We start from the raw sequence: 18964 nt of genomic DNA on the forward strand, positions 1-18964 counted from the left end.
CGGAACAATTTTTCCCAGCAACCAGCATTGTTTCTTTATAGGTATCTGGAAATGTTGGAATTCACACTAAATTTAATAGCTGATTTTCTCTCCACAGGAACACTATAAAAGTTGCAACATGAATGACAAGAAGCTACTACATATTCTGAAAAAGAATAAAAATAAAAATAAAAGCATGCATTATTCCACAGAACTTCCTCCTAAAGCAGCTCCCTTACAAATAAATGTTTAGCAGTTAATGGAGGTAAATTCCTAAATAGCGAACAAATGTGATGCCCTGAAAAAGAATTCTTTGTGTTGCTTCTGGAACTAGTTAATCAAGGTTTTAAAAAAAAGTGTTTCCTGTCATTGCTGCTAACTGACCTGAAGCTACTGCAGATCATTTTAATGACATACTGATGAAACATCCTCAGCAGGCCTACAGAATACAATGTAATATAATATCAGACTTTTAATCAGCTTATGGGACTATAAATAGTCTATGTTTATATTCAACAGTAGACAAATTAAGTGAGATATATTAGAAACAGTAAATTAACAAGTTTTTACCAAAGTAGAAGCAAATAAATTTGTACTCCTATATAAATCCATTCATTTGTAGCTTTAGTAGATTGAATCCGCAAATCTGTGCTCATGTCAATCAGTATGAATCTGCCCACAACCTAATATGCTTTGCCAAACTTGCTCATCTGATAATCTAGTTTTGAATCTGATATTTAGGCTCTATGAATTTCCAGTCATACTTCATTAACCTCATTATAAAGGATATTATTGATCACATGTTCATTTAAGCCATAAAAATCATTACTGATCAATTGTGGAATAATTATTGATAAACATCATTTTAGAAAATTACACATATTTATTTATTAAACTTCCATATCATTGTAATCCACTGACAGTTAATAGCTCTGGTATAGTTTATCAGATTAAATCAATCACAGTAAACGAGTAAAACAAATTGAAACATCCACCTTAATAAAAAAATAAATTAGATCACTAATAAAATGAAATGATAAATGATGATGATAAATAAATGATACAAGCAATTACAGCCTAACATGATTCAACATGCAAGCAGTCCTCAAATTACAACAGCTCATTTAGTGATCATTCAAATTTACAACAGCACTAAAAAAGGGGGGGATTTATGACTGTTTTTCACACTTATGATCATTGTAGCATCCCCCATGATCTCATGATCGGAATTCAGATGTTGGGCAACTGGTTCAAATTTATGATGATTGCTGTATCATGTTTTGCGGCCTTCTGATATCCTGCAGTTATCCTGAAGTGCAGGTAACACAAGTCTGGAATACACATACGCACACACATATCCACATAAGCCTCAGAATATTTTTTAAGAAAAGTTATGTTATTTTGACCTCATGCATTCAATGTGAAAATGGTAAAAATCTGCATAGACTAATGTAATACAGAACACTGTAGGATTGCCAAGCTCTTGTCACAAGAATAATTTGGGGTTCCAACTTGAGCCAAAGTTGCACAAGAATAAATAAAAATGAGGTCCAGACAGCTGTGAGGAAAGGAGAAATATTTATTCTGAAAAGCAAAACAGTTTGCTTTTAGGGACACTGCAGAGAAATGGGATACAGCGGCAGATTTTTATAGGGGGAGCTTCTCCTGTACTAATTCTAAGGGGAGTGTGTGTGTGTGTGTGTGTGTAGATATGTTTATTCTTGTGAACATGCAGTTTCTCTGGGAGACCTAATTTAATTAACTCTGTGTTTACAGACCTTATCCTTTAATATTTGGATTAGGTCTGGGTAACTTATTTGAGGAAATTTGCTAATTTTAATTGATTACCATATTTTTTACTCCATAAGACACACATAGGTTTAGAGGAGGAAAACAAGAAAAAAAAATACCAGGCAGAGCCTGAGAGGACCACAGATAGGTGTTTTCTCATGTGCCAGCTCTATCTATTGACTCCTGCACTGCAGAAAAGGGACAGAAGAGGCGGGCAATGACAAAGACAGAAGAGGCGGGGTTCAGCACTGTAAAAGAACCCCGCTGCCACGGCCTGGCTATTCACCAAAGGACCGGCAAAGTTTCCGCCGACTTTTGTGGGGGGGAGAAGTGCGTCTTATGGAGCCAAAAATACGGTAACTTAGTCTCAGCGACTATCAGTTATCTAGTGGAGACGCTGATTCTCAGACGACTGTGGATTCTGTTAATGTTTTAAGGGGAAGATGGAAACAGTATAAAGAATAAAATATACTTGGATATAAAACTTCTCACACTCTGATGTACAGATAGCCTTTGATTTACAACCAGTCATTTAGTGACCATTCAAAGTTACAATGGTACTGAAAAAAGTGACCATTTTTCACACTTATAACCGTTGCAGCATCCCCGTGGTCACATGATCAAAATTTGGAAACTTGGCAACTGGCATGTATTTATGATGGTTGCAGTGTTCCAGGATCCAGTGATCACCTTTTAAGACCTTCTGACAAGTAAAGTCAACGGGGAAGATGGATTCACTTGATAACTGTGTTTCTAATTTAACAATGGCAGCATCCACTTAACAACTGTGGCAAGAAAGGTTGTAAAATGGGGCAAAATTCACTTAACACCTATCTTGCCTAACAACAGAAAATATGGGCTCAATTGTGGTCGTAAGTTGAGGACTACCTGTAATACGTTATAGGAAAGCATGGAAATCACTTGAAAAATACCGTTCTTCAGTTTTCTGTTCTTTCTAAAGAAATTAAAGACACTAACTAAAACAATATTTTAAAAAATGAGACTGATAAATGCACGTATCTTCTACGTTAGATGGATTTCAGGCTTTGCAACACTATCGGTATGACTCTGCTCAGTTCATCTACCTTGCATCCTATGGGAACACAGCGCATATGGCTGCTCCAACAGAGCACCAAAAGGAAGTGCACAAGCAGAACCTAATTGGATGCGGAATTGATTGATTCTGAACTGGAATGATCTCAAATGGAATGAATGGGATAAAGTAAGCTTTTTACTGTGTTTATCAGCGTAATTGTAGAAATGTACAGACTCTATATAGCAGTTGAACTGAAAAGGTTGCCAAATTCTGATGTAATGTGTTGTAGGAAATCAAACTACTATTCAGAATTGCCTATTCTTTCAATTCTGTCTTAAGAACAATTATATATAGCTTAATTCTCCATATTAACCAAAGTTAGTTAATTACAATACACTGCTTAATGTATTTAATAACTTCTGAGACCATGAGAAGAACAGCTGTTTCTATTAAACTATCCTTTTATAAAGATGCTATGTTTTGTCGGCATAGTCTCTAATATCTGCTTGGCCTAAGCAGTCTTAAACATCATCTTATTTTACCTATTCTACTCTTAAGAATGGGTAAAACATTAACAATTGTCTTAATGATTTCAGATATGTTACATTTGGACATCTACTAAATCACCACAGACAGCATATTTTTATCTGTATACAACATAGCTTAATTTCTTGGAGAAGTCCATAACTTTCCCAGCTACCCAAAATAAATTTATTTATCCCTGATTGGATGAAATTTGCTACAAAAATCTTCACAATGAAAATCATTGTGAATCACAGATTTGGAGGCGGCAACTAACAATTAAATCAAGCATCCTGTTCAGAACACACATTCAAATTACAATTGGGACTGGCAACTCAGCTGTTAAACAAAGTGGTTGCTAAGATTGTAACTGTGATTGGTTGTCCCAAAGGGTAAGAATTGGGTAACTATGAGGGTTGGTTGCAAAGTTACTTTTTCATCACTATTATAACTTCAAAAATTCATTGAATGAGACAGTAAAGCTTGTAATTCCTTTCCCAAAAGATGACTGTCAAACCTCTGCACACATCCCTGAAGTCTAGGATTTCTGTATGTCAGTATCAAATTGCTCTTACATTATATTTCTTAGTAACGAACTAGAACCAACCTTCCCATAACTTAAATGGATTTTCCTGTATGCTGAGGTGACAAAGAATAAGCCTCGGCCACCAACATTTTTATAAAGTATCTGAAGATTGCTGTCATATCCATTCCTAGTTTTCTCTTTAAAAACTAAGTTCTTCAATTATTTTTATACCCTTGATCATGATTTTCTGAAACTTTTTTACTTTGTCTCAATCCTTCTTTAAACATGAATTTCACAACTGCACAGTATCCACAGTTGGGTCTAGCTAACACAAAATAAAGAGAAATCTTCCTGGGATTTGATAAAAATACTCCGTAGATACTATCTAAAAACTGTATTTCCTTATGTTGCAACCACATTAAGAGTACACAATATTTTGGAACAAAAGTCCTGACAATTAAGTAAAGAGAGAAACAGCTTAATATATTCTAAGTTTTAGTGCCCATATCTACAGAATTTAAAAGAATTTAAAAATAATTAATTTAACAACTTTTAAATAGAAACTATAAAGTCAATAGTTTTAAGCTCTTTAATTAGAAGAGAAATCAGTTAGAGGTTTTATTCATCAAAGACATAAGGGCTTTTTAAAATGTGTTTAATATTTTCATGTTGTTCTGGTGTGGTTAATGAAAGAAAAATTAAAATATTAAAAATGGAATAATGAATAATGTGTTCTTTTTTTCCAAAAATAAACATATTTAAGGTTTGAAAAAATATGCACAAAGCATTGCAATGTAATTAATTTTGCTATGAAACTTGTCGTTGATTAAAGATTTTAACTCATAGTTATGATTATTTCTTTTGCTTAAAGCATATGATATAGGTCATTTAAAGTGTTGATGATGGAAGAAGGATAAAGCATCTGTAATAATTTCTTTCTCCCCCTTTTCTCCCCTCAATATTGTTTAGCTGCTTAGATGTTTTTAACTTACCATTCAAATGTTGGATAGGAAATTGGTCTAAGATTCCATAACAGAAATAACACAGAAACATGGAAAGCATTCAATTAAGTTAACTGTCTTGATGTAGCAGTGCAAAATTGAAATACAACTAATGTCTTACAGGACAAGAAAGCTGAGTGTGCTAAAGATACTAGATGAAATCATACAGGGAAAGAAATCCCTTTTACTGGAATCCTCCTGTGTAGTGACTAGCCATCTCACTCTTCCTTCCGGCAGAATGAGATTGGTTACAATTAAATACCTTCAAATGCAGCAGCTCCCATCCCCTTACACACACACAAATATTGCAGTTTTCTTTGCCCCTCTAGAAAGAAACTTCAAGCACCTCTGGGTTCCATCTCCCTAATCACTTCAAAGATTGTTCTGAATAATGAATGAAAAAAGAAAGAGTAGCTTGTCTAAATACAATCCAAAATACAACCATTATAATTGTATTAGCGCAACACCCGATTCTTTCCATATGTTGTTTACTGCCCCCTCCCTTCTTTGAAAAAAACTGAGTGCTTAAGTTTTTTGAGCTTACAGTGGAGATATACTCATTCATATATTTAAACCAAGAGGTCTGGAGCTCTCAGGCCCTGAGCTATAGTAATCAGCATCAGATAAAATGGACCAGGAGATTACTTCCTCACTGCATGTGTGACAGTGTCTTGTCTTTTTTTACATTAAATAAACAGAAAGCCTGTGCAGATGGTGAGGTATGTCTTTTGTCCATTGGCACTGTTCACTTCAGCCAAATTCCAGAAAGCACTCCCAATCACAAAGGCCGTTCCTCTAGAGAAGGAAAGCAGCAACTTCACCATTTCAACTCTGGGAAAATAGGGGGATTCTAAGGCAGGCAACACGGGCTTCCTCCCCTTGCAACTCCCCTATTTTCCTCCAATTACTGCTTGTTCACACCAACATCTGTTAGGAAAGCATGGCAAGATGCTTTTTCATTGGAACCCCAATGAACCCTCTCTTAGAGAGCCCACTCCCCACCTCAGGAAAATGCCAGCTGAATTTCACACACACACACACAGCTGTGAAATAAGCTGCACAGGAGAATGTTCTGGGGTCTTCAATACAGGTAGTCCTCGACTTGCAACAATTCATTTAGTGACCATTCAAAGTTACAACGGCCCTGAAAAAAGTGACCTAGGACCATTTTTCACACTTACGACCACTGTAGCAAACCCGTGGTCAGGGGATTTACATTCGGAAGCTTGACAACTGACTCACATTTATGATGGTTTCAGAGTCTCGTGATTCCCCTCTTGAGACCTTCTGACACACAAAAGTCAATGGGGAAGCCAGATTCACTTAACAACCATGTTACTCATTTAACAACTGCGCTTAACCACTGTTGCAAGAAAGGTGGCGAAATGGGGCAAAACTCACTTAGCAACTAGTCTCATCGAACAACATAAACGGTTGAGCCCAACTGTGGTCGCAAGGCGAGGACTACCTGTACTCTCCCGTCGGTTCCACACGAGCTCTGTCGACCCTTCCACCCGCCCCGCCACGACCTTGTGGTGACCAACCAGCCCTGCCTCGGTTCACGCTTTGCTTGTAAACAACTTCTCACCACGCCGTGCGTGGACGCTCCAAGGACGGGGAGAGAGATGGAAAGAGAAAGAAAGAGAGAGAAAGAGAGAGAGAGATGGGCGGACAAGCACAAGCGGGAAGCAGGTGACACAGCAAGGATGCCGCTGAAGCGGAGCGGGCGGCGGGCAACGCCAGCCAGCTTTCCTTTTGCGAAGAGGGGAAGTGGGGGGGGATGCGTGAGGGTGAGCCCCCCCCCTTCAGTCCGGAGTTGCCCACCCGCTTCCCGAGTCACCTGGATGTGGCAGGAGATCTCCGAGTCGTCCAACAGACGGATTGTGCATTTCATCTCCTGGCTCAACGACCTGATGCTCGAGCTCCGGAACCGGATCATTTTCATAGTCCTTCTGCCCCCTCTCCTCACGCACTCGCAGGGAGCGAACATGCACCGCGATCCCGAACTGGGGGCCGGAGACCAGCCCTGCAGCTACTTCGGCCCCTCCTGGCCGGGAGGGAAACCCCGAAAAAGGGAACGACCCAACGCCCGCCTCGTGGGCCGGCGGGCAACTCAGCCCCGAGGAGGCGGCGTCGGCTCCCGCTGCTGCTGTTGCTGGGCGAACATCCTGGGGAGGGGGGAGGAGGAGGAGGAAGAGGAAGAGGATAGGAAGGGGCTGCTTCGCTTGCCTCGCCGAAGGCGGCGAGTCCACCTCTCGCGCTAGGGAGGGCCGCCACCGTAAAGCTGCCGGGGAAGGCGCGTGGCCGTGGCACGCGCAAGCTCCGGCGGTGGTGTTGAGTGTCGGGGGGGGGGGGGCTGTGCCTGGGGGGCGCGAGAGGCGACGGGCTGGCGAGGCTCCTGCTGGCTGCGCGGCTGCGTCAGGCTCCGCGCTGCTCTCCTCTCCCGCCTCAGCAGCAGCAGCATCCTCAGCTCGCCGCTGCCCCTCCCGCAGTCGCATTCCCTCCCGCCTTCTGGTGAACCTCCGCCGCTTTCTCCTGCTTGCTTGCTTGCTTGCTTGCTTTCCTCACTGTCTTCCCCGTTTGCCTTTCCCCCCCCCCCCCTGTGCCCTTAGCCGTCTTCTTTTCCATTACCCCTGGTTGTCCCGGGGGGGGGGGCGCTTTCCAACGAAGCTTCGTTCACGAAAGGTTGGAGGGTCCAGATAGCCCTGCCCTGCCATTAGTAACCAGGGTTTTCCCACGCGCCTTGCCTCTTTTATCTTTGCGTGGTAAAAATCGGGGTGCGATGGGGGGGGGGGAAGTACGCCGTCGTTATAATAGATGACCTCTTAAAAAAAACAAAAAACCTCTTGATCGTCGTTCTTCTATTCTCTCCCTCAAGAGTGCTTTTCTTCCCCTTTTCTATCACACAAATATCCTTCATTTTCCCTTTCTTTCTTCTTTCCAGTTCCTCTTTCGCCCCATTTGCTTCTCACGTCGGTGCTCCCAAAGAAGAGTGTTATTGTGCAGTTGCAGTGACTTGTTAATTTAATTTCACTACGCCTTCTGCTTGTAATCTTCGTTTGCTTTCTTATACCTTTTTTCCTCCCTTAACACAAACATGGATTGAAGAGGGAAATGTGGCATAATTGCCCACCTGCAGAAGGGACTTTGGTTGGTAGTGCAAGGTGCCATCTATCAATAGAAGGATATTTCCTTTCACAATTGCCCCTTCCTCCTTTTCCTTCACATCCTCTCTTCGTGATTTTATGAGATGATGAAGATCATGACTCTTATTATTTTCCATCTTGTTGTTTGTCAGTTTTTCCCTTAAGAACCATAGTATGTAGGACAATAATGCCAAAAGGAGCAGGGTGCATCATAAGGCCAGGGTCTGGAGTTTCTAGGGGGGGAAATGGGAAGGTCATTACTCTGATTATCAGTTGAGGCATTTCTGCGCTGTCAATCTATCGATCCAGGTCCATTTATGAATTAGCATTGAAGTATGTATGCCACATGACTTTGCTGGGCCATCATTGATCTTTATCCTACCTTTATTGCCTCTTGGATTATTGAAATCTAACCTCCTTCAGAGGTATTGGGTAATAAATGTATGCCTTGAGGCTGCCCTTGGATAGTGTCAGAATAAGGGAGAAAATACTCCTACCATTTAAACCTGGCTGCCTCATGGAATGGACATGAAATGAAGCCAACATCCTGGGAACAAAGCTGAAAAGTGTTAACCAGAGAATGTTTATGCCTTAGGAACAATGGGAATTGGGCCTTGGAGAAAATATAGCCTCTTTACTAAATTTCTTCAGCTATCACTAGTTTAGAAGGTTCTGGGGAAACATAGTATAGTGAAAACTGGGAAAGATAGTTGGTGTTGTTTGTGAAATACTTTAAGCCCTTCTCCAGCTTTTATCCAAAATTTGGGTATTGTTCCTCTTACTTTGCTCATTTATCCTTTATGTTCCAAAAACATTTTTATTTCCTGCAGGCCTTTAATTTTTGACATTATTTCCCTCTTACAGAATAGTTTATCACCCTTTTATTCATGGTAATTGCATTTTAAAAGAAAAGGGTTGTTGCAATTTATTGGAGGACAATTTAACATTAATTTTTTTTACTTTTTTTATTGGCCTTGCCGTCTTTGTTCTTCATTTTCTCTCCGTCTTTACTGTTATCCGTTGCCCTATGTATCCAAGAAGCAGCTTAACAGATATCACGTACAATACACTTGGCAGCTGTCAGGGTCAAGCATTTCCCAGTTCCTAAAAATGTCTTGTTCTGCCAAGTGGAGGATGTAAATCTTGATAATATTAGCTTCTTGGCGCCTTTTTTGGCACCCAAATCAGGCTTCAGTGAACGGGGTCAAGGCATTCTATTGTGAATAGTCAGCTGTTACCTTACCAACCTATGGCAAAGGGTTAGAATATAAAGAATAGATGAAGAATTGTGCTAGTTTAGTGCACTTTCTCTCATCTTATAGGCAGAAAAAATATGTGCTAAATAATTATTAAGCCCTTCCATAAACATTCAGTATTCACACAGCTGTAAGTCAATCACAATCTAAATATGCCTGACAAATGCACAACAAAAGTATAATAAAACAGTGGAATAAGTAAAAATTAATACCCTCTCCCTGTACTAGCAGAGCTAGTTTTAAAATATGTTATTTCAAACATATGCAAGACTTACTTTTGCACTGACTCTGGAAGAGCAATTTAAGATTTTTCACCTAAAATACCAGGAAGATCATTGTGTTGCATGCTTTAAAATATCTCTTTGGGTGTCTCTGTATTTTGTATTCAATCAGGTGTGTTCAATATTTATTCAAACAGAATCTGTACCATAAATAAATAAATAAGAACCACTTTTGATGGTGTTGGTATTCTAGAAGGGTATTGTGGGCATGTTATTCTGCAGCAAAAAAGTCTTAGACTCACATTTATTATCATGGAAGTTTTTGTGGATCACAGACTACTTCATCAAATGAATGTAATGACAATGTTAACACAGTAATTTGGAAGCTGTGACACTCATACTATTCCAGTCTCATATAATTGCACAATTATGTTATTCTGGTAACAAATTAATAGCTGAAAAGGTGAGTGCTTTTACTCCTCATCTAAGGTGCTTTCTTTTGGTTGTACCCAGTAGATATAAAAGTGAAACATGTCTCATAGAAGCAATCTAATATTTTTATAGCAATAGGAAAAATAGTGCTTTTTCCTTCAAGATCTTTTAAACATTGTTTTAAAACTATTTTATTCTCTATTCTCTATTTTTAAAACTAGCTTTTTTGTTCATTAATGCTATTTTATGATGATTGTTTAAAAATATTTCATTTATTGATCAAGGTATTTTATTTTATACATTTAGAATCTGTTTTATTTTAAAATTTCAAATTAATGAATAAGATCTACAAATAAAATTTTAAAAAGTTGACTTTATCTATTATGTTCATATTTAAAAAGATAAAAGGAATTATCAGAACCAAATATACTAAAGTCAGTTATCGCATATAAGGCATTTAAGCACAAGTCATTTTAAGAATCAGATACATTATACTAGAACAATTGGTAGAAGCAATACAAACTGCAATTTCAGTTAGATCCCTCATGTAAAAATCTGACCATTCAATTTCAGCAAAGATATATAGAAAATACTAATTCCCAAGTACTATGTACTCTTCATCCAGTTTTTTTGTGATACAGTAGAACTAATTTCTAGCAGAGTTCTAGTCTCACATATTGTTCTATGATATATTTAGGCTACAGAAATCCACACTCTCACTAGATGGCAATATTTCTGCCACTATCCTCATTTTTGCAGTAGAAATCTAGTAGTCGTAGCATATTATAAAAGATTGGCAGTGATTTTCTAGGAAAGTTGAGTTTTTTCAAATATTATCCAGTGTTATTGATTTTCTGAATGAAGAAAAACACCCAGAAGCAGAGGTGGGTTTCAGCAGGTTCTGACCAGTTCTGGAGAACCGGTAGCAGAAAGTTTGAGTAGTTCGGAGAACCGGTAGTAAAAATTCTGACTGGCCCTGCCCCCATCTATTCCCTGCCTCCCGAGTCCCAGCTGATCGGGAGGAAATGGGGATTTTGCAGCAACTGTCCCTTCTAGTGGGGAGGGAATGGAGATTTTACAGTATACTTCCCCTGCCATGCCCACCAAACCACGCCCACCAAGCCATGCCACACCCAGAAAACCGGTAGTAAAAAAATTTGAAACCCACCACTGCCCAGAAAGAAACAACAGCTAAGTATCCAGGAGCACCAACTTTGAGAAAAGTGAAAACAACAAATTTTATAGCCTTAACCTTATCCTCATTCCCAAATGGGACATTTAGAAAAGCAGAATGTGAATAATGTTTATGAATAAAATGAATTTGCCTAAGGATTTATTACCATATAAAATGTGCCATGGGATTCTCCGTAGCTGATAAACTTCATTCATCTTGACTGATTTGAAGTTCCGTTTCAGCTGAATATGGATAAAATACAAGATAATGTAGGGTCTCATCTGCACAGCTTACATACTTATAAACAACTTGCCAGCAACTGTTTTTCAGCATTGATAAGTCCCAATCATAGCCACGATGGCGCCGGGGATAGCATATTTTGTGATGTGTTCATGCAACATAGCAAATGAGCATATGCACAGGAAGAGCCAAGTTGTATAAAATTCCACTGCAGTAACATTTTACAATATATTTTAATGTAAAATACTGGGAAATTTTCCTGGCTGGAAGTATTTTTCCATGGAGATCATTAATTTCTCACAAGCGTAGACTAAAAATTATGTTCAGAATAAAGCAAAAGTTTCTCCTGCAAAAAAAAAAAAAAACCACGCAGAATTTATCTTTGTAGCTGGCACTGTACATAAATTATCAGTACTGGTTGTGACTTCATTGGCTAGGTACTCTGAAAGGTGATAGTCAGCTTATTTCTCACATATTAGTGCCTGAACATTTTGTCTTATATTTTATTTTCCACAAGGTGAAAAGATCCGTGTCCTCTTTGTCCCTTGTTTAATTGATGGTTAATTATAGGCAGTAGCCGCTTCATATAATGCTCAATATAGAAATAGCAGAAAGAAACACAATAAGAGGATGGGAAAAACTTCCCTTCTTTATTGTCATTGGTCAAGCAGATAGAGAAATAAAAACAATGCAATCATACTAGATCAGGGGTCTGCAAACTTGGCTCTTTTAAGACTTGTGGACTTCAACTCCCAGAGTTCCTCAGCCAGCTTTGCTGGCTGAGGGACTCTGGGAGTTGAAGTCCACAAGTCTTAAAAGAGCCAAGTTTGCAGACCCCGTACTAGATGATGGTTCTCTAAAGATGGCTCTCTAGCTGAGCTAGAATTATTCTTGCCACCAAAATGTTAATTGTTTTTAGTCATCTTAAACACATCTTAAACACATCCTCGCGGCGGTTTTTCTTTATTAGGTTCGGAGGTTATGGGGGAGGAGTGTGTTCCTATCTGTGAGGGTGGTTCTATCGACACGGTAAGTGGGAGAGGCAGGTATGGCGGAAGCGAGGGGTCATATCAAGTTCCGGGAGCGCGTGCTCGATGTCTGAAAGCGATCACGCGCTCCGACCCCTTGGACTTCTCCCGTTCCCCGGATGGTCTGGATCCTCAGAGCTTGGGCCTTCGTTGATGTTGTGCAATGCTCGGTCCGTGGTGAACAAAGCCCCCCTTGTTTGTGACCTTATACAGGGGGGTTCCGCGGACCTTATGGGCATTACGGAGACCTGGTTGGGCCCAGAAGGGGGCGTGCCCCTTGTTGAGATGTGCCCGCCGGGTTTCCGTGCATTCCATCAGCCGAGGGCCCAGGGTAGGGGTGGGGGGGTGGCGGTTGTGATTAGAGAGTCTAGAGCCGAGGAGACCACTGTACCTCAGATTGCGGGTGCGAATCCTCTTTGTGAGATGGGGTCGAGGTGTCAGATGGGTTTGCTGATCACGTACCTGGCTCCTTGCTGCGTGACAGCTGCCCTGCCCGAGCTCCTGGAGATACTGGCCGGGGTGGCAGTTGAGACCCCCAGACTTTTAGTCATGGGGGACTTTAACTTGCCATCTTCCGGCTCGTCATCAACGGCAGCTCGGGAGTTCACGGCTTCCATGACGGCCTTGGACCTGACCCAAGTAGTTGATGGCCCTACTCACATTGGGGGTGGCACTCTGGACCTGATTTTTCTCTCTGGTCAGTGGTTGAGAGATCTGGACTTAAAGGAAATAGTCACTGAACCTTTGTCATGGTCAGATCACTCTCTTCTTCGCCTGGACTTTCTGACCGCCATTCACCACCGCAGGGAGACGGAGCCGATACGTTGGTTCCGTCCCAGGCGCCTGATGGACCCGGATGGGTTCCGGACGGAGCTTGGGCCATTTCCTGAGGGTCTGGCTCACGGCTCGGCTGAGGAACTTGTTATGCCTGGGAACGGGCCGCGGCGGGGCCTTAGACCGTGTCGTGCCTTTGCGGCCTCTGACCCGCGAGGTCCCAACCGCCCTTGGTTCTCCGAGGAGCTGAGAGGGATGAAGCGCTGGAGAAGACGCCTAGAGAGTTCCTGGAGGTCTAGCCGTTCGGAAGCTGATCGGACACTAGTGAAGTCCTATACTAGGACTTACCTAGTGGCATTGAGGGAAGCGAGGCGTAACTACGCCTCCTCCCTCATTGCATCGGCAGATAACCGCCCAGCCGCCCTGTTTCGGGTGACTCGCTCCCTCTTACACCAAGGGGAGCGGGATGACCCGTTGCAGGGACGTGCTGAGGAGTTTAACGGTTATCTATACGATAAAATCGTTCAGCTTCGGGATGGTCTGGACCAAGATTGCGGTGACGCGGGTGAGATGCTCGAGGGTGGTCTTGGCGATATTGTTTGGGATGAGTTTGACCCTGTGGCTCCCGAGGACATGGACAGGTTGTTGGGTAGGCTGAATGCCACCACGTGTTTACTGGACCCGTGCCCCTCCTGGCTGGTGCTGGCCACCCAGGAGGTGACACGAGGCTGGCTCCAGGCGATTACGACCGCTTCTTTGGTGGAGGGTGTCTTCCCGGCCGCCTTGAAAGAGGCGGTGGTGAGGCCCCTCCTTAAGAAGCCTTCCTGACCCGCTGTTTTAGGTAATTATCGTCTGTCTCCAACCTTCGCTTCGCGGCGAAGGTTGTAGAGAGTATGGTGGCATATCAGTTTCCCTTGCACCTGGATGAAACTGTCTATCTAGACCCGTTCCAGTCCGGTTTCCGGCCCGGTTACAGCACGGAGACGGCTTTGGTCGCGTTGGTGGATGGCCAGGGATAGGGGTTGTTCCTCTGCCCTGGTCCTATTAGACCTCTCAGCGGCTTTCGATACCATCGACCATGGTATCCTGCTGCGCCGGTTGGAGGGATTGGGAGTGGGAGGCACCGTTTATCGGTGGTTCTCCTCCTATCTCTCCGACCGGCCGCAGTCGGTGTTGACAGGGGGGCAGAGGTCGGCCCCGAGGCGCCTCACTTGTGGGTGCCGCAGGGTCGATCCTCTCGCCTTCTGTTTAACATCTACATGAAGCCGCTGGGTGAGATCATCAGTGGTTTCGTGTGAAGTACCAGCTGTATGCGGATGACACCCAGCTGTACTTTTCTACACCGGACCACCCCAACGGTTATCAAGTGCTGTCCCGTGTCTGGAGGCCGACGGGTCTGGATGGGGAGAAACAGGCTCAAGCTCAATCCCGCCAAGACAGAGTGGCTGTGGATGCCGCATCCCGCACAGTCAGCTAAATCGCGGCTGACCATCGGTGGCGAGTCATTGGCCCCGATGGAGAGGGTCCGCAACTTAGGCGCCCTCCTGGATGAACGGCTGTCTCTAGAAGATCATTTGACGGCCGCCTCCAGGAGAGCGTTCTACCAGGTTCGCCTGGTACGCCAGTTGCGCCTTTCTGGACCGGGATGCCCTATGCACGGTCACCACGCACTCGTGACGCCTCGCCTGGATTACTGCAATGCTCTCTACATGGGGCTCCTTGAAGGGCATCCGGAGGCTACAGTTAGTCCAGAATGCGGCTGCGCGGGTGATAGATGGAGCCCCTCGTGGCTCCCGCATAACACCCATCCTGCGCAGACTGCACTGGCTACCTGTGGCCTTCCGGGTGCGCTTCAAGGTGTTGGTGACCACCTTTAAAGCGCTCCATGACATTGGGCCGGGTTATTTACGGGACCGCCTACTGCTATCGAATACCTCTCACCGACCCGTGCGCTCTCATAGAGAGGGTCTCCTCAGGGTGCCGTCAGCGAGGCAATGTCGTCTGGCGACGCCCAGGGGAAGGGCCTTCTCTGTGGGGGCTCCCACCCTCTGGAACGAACTACCCCCCGGACTTCGTCAGCTTCCGGACCTTCGGACCTTCCGCCGCGGGCTTAAAACATACTTATTTAATTGTGCAGGACTGAGCTAAATTTTAAACTTATGGGTTTTAACTTATGGGTTTTAATTGGGTTTTATTTTTATATTTTAATCAACGGGCTATTAGAATAAGTTTTTTAGCTATTTTTAATTACTTTTATATTGTATTTATATGTTTTTAAAGTGCCTGTGAACCGCCCTGAGTCCTTCGGGAGATAGGGCGGTATATAAATATGATTAAATAAATAAATAAATAAATAAATAAACTCCCTAGATTAATTGGAAATTGCAGGCCCAATAAATAAGAAACATACAAAGTGGAGGAGGAATTCTGTCTTAAATTGATTTGACTGGGGTCATGGGCCAGGCAGCCCCAGTCAAATGGATTGCAACTTCCAAATGAAATACGGTAGTATTTATGTCTCCTTTAGATGCCAGAACAAAACAAGTTCTCCTTTATATAGCTTCCCCGTATGATAATGTGATGGGAAAATACAAACACCAATCTAACATTAGTGTAAAAGGGTTTTGAAGAGGTGCGGCTGAAAATGATTCACTGATCTAATCTAAATTAGTATGCTATTCTGAAAGTATATGAAACAACGTGAATGCAAATAACAGGTTAGTACTGAGAACTACTTCTTATGGTATATTTAGATATTTATCTTGTGCATATTATTTACCTATGGAATATACTTTTTAAATTAGAGTTACTATCTTTAATTTAATCAACTGTAAAGATATGAACTGAATAAATAATATTCAGTTCTGTCTCAATTTTACCTTCCTAAGATAGTGTTCCTCTCATTGGGATAAATAGCATGTTATTTGTACATTTTTACTTAGAAGGGATACAAGAATAGAACTTAACTGCCTAACAAAGTCAATGGTATATCATGTCTAAATCAAGATCAGTTTAAATTTTTTTAATCAACTCCAACACATGGTTGTAATTCTAATCAAAACTTCAGTAATTTATCCTGGAGAAAGTAACGTTTTTGTATAATCTCTGTGGTTAGCAGGGATTTGGACTAACTCTCCCCTTCTAACTGTATTATTTATTTGTTTGTTTATATTGTTTATTTATTGTTTATTTGTTTGGATTGAATTGGATTGCCATTTGTCAAGCAGATGTCCCATTTCTGAACCACCCATGTCCCTCAAAGAGAGAAATCTTTCAAATCAGGGGTGAAATTCAGCAGGTTCTGACAGGTTCTGGAGAACTGGTAGCGGAAATTTTAAGTGGTTTGGAGAACTGGCAAATACCACCTCTGGCTGGCCCCAGAGTGGGGTGTGAATGGAGATTTTGCAGTATCCTTCCCCTGCCATGCCCACCAACCCATGCCCACTAAGCCACACCACGCCCAAGTCACACCCACAGAATCGGTAGTAAAAAAAATTTGCATTCTACCACTGTTCCAAATGACATAGTATTTATGTTTCTTTAAAATGCCATGTATTTAATCAGTGAGAAATAAGGTAGTCAAAGCAAGTTTTTTAAAAATGATATAACTTTAAAAGAAGAACCATATGGCAGACAACTCCCCAGGGAAAAGATTAAACACATATAGCATTCAAAACCAATAAGTGCAGGACTTGCTGAAAAAGCCAGGTTCTGATAGCATTCCTGAAGAACTATGCAAACTTCTGAGGAAATGTAGTCTCAGAGGGCAGGAGCAAGTGATATGTCATATTATGGGACTCTCGCAAAGTAACATTTCTTCAGTAAGGAAATGGGAGGATGCTTAGTCTGTTGGCTCATTTGGGACAGACAGAGACGATTAGTAACAGAATAGTAATGGAATAACAGAGTTGGAAGGGACCTTGTAGGTCATCTAGTCCAATCCTCTGCTCAAGCAGGAAACCCTATATGACAAGTGGCTGTCCAGTCTCTTCTTGAAAGCTTCCAGTGATGAAGCACCTACAATAGATGAAGGGAAGCTGTTCCATTGGTTGATTGTTCTATCAGAAAATTTCTTATTTCTAGATTGAATCTCTCCATCCTGCAAATAACCATCAATGGCTTTAAACTTAACAACTTGTATTGCCCCCAGAAACTGGCAACCAGTGTAGTTTTCACACTATAGTGTCATAGTGTACCATTGTGTGCCCATAACTACTTCTGCTGCCACAGTCTGGATGAGAAGTAGCTTCTGTCTTTTCTTCAAGATTAGAATGCATAGCAGTAATCTAAACAGTTGGGCATGTCCATTGGAACACAACTCAAAATGAGTCAAGTCATTTTAAAATAATTCTGTTTATTTGTTCAGAGTTGCATTGCATGGGAGGGGAGAATCAAATGACAGCCAGTGAACACTCCTTTCTATATATGCTCTAACCCCATATTCCTTTAATTTTCAGCTTTTAATCCCCTTCCTTTTAAAAAAAAAACCAAGAGGCTTTTTTTACCTCTCTGGACAAGGCTTTGCATTCATATTTTAATTATCTTGGATACTTATTTGTAAACTATTAGAGCTGGCTGTGGCTTTAAACAAAAAAAAAGCAACAGTGCTCCAGCCCAGGATATACCACTTAGTAATGAAACAGCTTGGCAGATCATTTGATGTGATGTCTTGGATGAGTTTTTAAAAGATTAACATAATTCAGAGTACTCTCATTACAAAGAGCCAGTTTGGTATAGTAGTTAATGCACCTGAATAGAAACTGGAAGACCTTTGGGTCTGTACTGGTAGAAGAGAATATTTGTACCCCAGGGTGGAACTGTGGGATCCTTGATGCTCTGTGAGCTTGATTGTTTTCTTGAAGATGTTTCATTACCGAACCTAGATCACATCATCAGTGCTAGAAAGGAATGTTCCTTTTTTTTTAATAGTTCTGTCTCAGGCACAAAGCTAGTTGGGTGACTTTGGGTCAGTCAGTCTCAGCCCTAGGAAGGAGGTAATGGTAAAATATTTCTGAAATATTTCCAAGAAAATAGAAAGGACTAGTTCAGGCAATTACCAGGAGTCAACACTGACTCAAAAACACACATCTTATACAATATATACATGTTATACAAGAAGCAATGGGTGGAAACTAATCAAGGAGAGAAGTAACTTATAATTAAGAAGAAATTTCCTGACAGTTAAAACAATTAATCAGTGGAATAACTTGCCTCCAGAAGTTGTGAATGTTCCAACACTGGAAGTTTTTAAGATGTTGGATAACCACTTGTCTGAAGGGTTAGGGTTTCCTACCTAAGCAGGGGGTTGGACTAGAAGACCTTCAAGGTCCCTTCAACTCTGTTATTCTATTCTATATCTAGTAAGTCTGACAATAAGCCAATTAACACAGTTGTCTTCAAAATAGAAATGTGTTGGGATGCACCAAACACTAAAATTACATAAAGTTAACTTGGATTCAACATCGTTCCTGGATCACATTCCCCTTGAGGCTGTAGGGCCTCACCCCTGCTATCATTCCAGAATGCCTTAGAACACTTCTGGCAGGGACTGAGTGATTTGTGAATCAATTAATTTATGATGTGTTTGAAGTTTCAGGTTTTCCCAAGTGTGAGGATTTTATCGTTTAGGATTTTTGCTGTTTTAATCTCCTTGTATACTGCCTTGAGTTGATTTGCGATTTGGGTGGCCTTAAAAATTGGGGGGGAGGGGACGGAACCCAAATGATTTGATTCCAAGATTTGTTTTAAATCCATGTACACTTATAAGCATATTTAAAAACAGAGTATTTAATTCCTTCGGATTATTAAAAAAGAGTTGACTAGTTCACTTGTTCTGAA

The 18964-nt window shown here is 41.6% G+C and overlaps 1 protein-coding gene across 6 annotated transcripts in view; it reads right to left on the reverse strand.

The window, feature by feature from the left end:
- Window positions 1–18964, reverse strand: part of FRMD3 (FERM domain containing 3) — a 104556-nt gene that overhangs the window by 83675 nt on the left and 1917 nt on the right. For 2 of the 6 annotated variants that reach the window (XM_058172769.1, XM_058172770.1), the window contains exon 2: window positions 11251–11326. The exons of 2 other annotated variants lie outside the window; for them this stretch is intronic. In XM_058172769.1, the coding sequence (XP_058028752.1) occupies window positions 11251–11295 (45 nt within the window). In that variant the 5' untranslated portion in view covers window positions 11296–11326. Of the gene's footprint in view, window positions 1–6695; window positions 7279–11250; window positions 11327–18964 lie in introns of those variants that run through there. 2 more of the 6 variants (XM_058172771.1, XM_058172767.1) reach the window with 1 other exon arrangement.

The sequence above is a fragment of the Ahaetulla prasina genome, chromosome 2 (genome assembly GCF_028640845.1).
Source record: "Ahaetulla prasina isolate Xishuangbanna chromosome 2, ASM2864084v1, whole genome shotgun sequence".
NCBI lineage: Eukaryota > Metazoa > Chordata > Lepidosauria > Squamata > Colubridae > Ahaetulla > Ahaetulla prasina.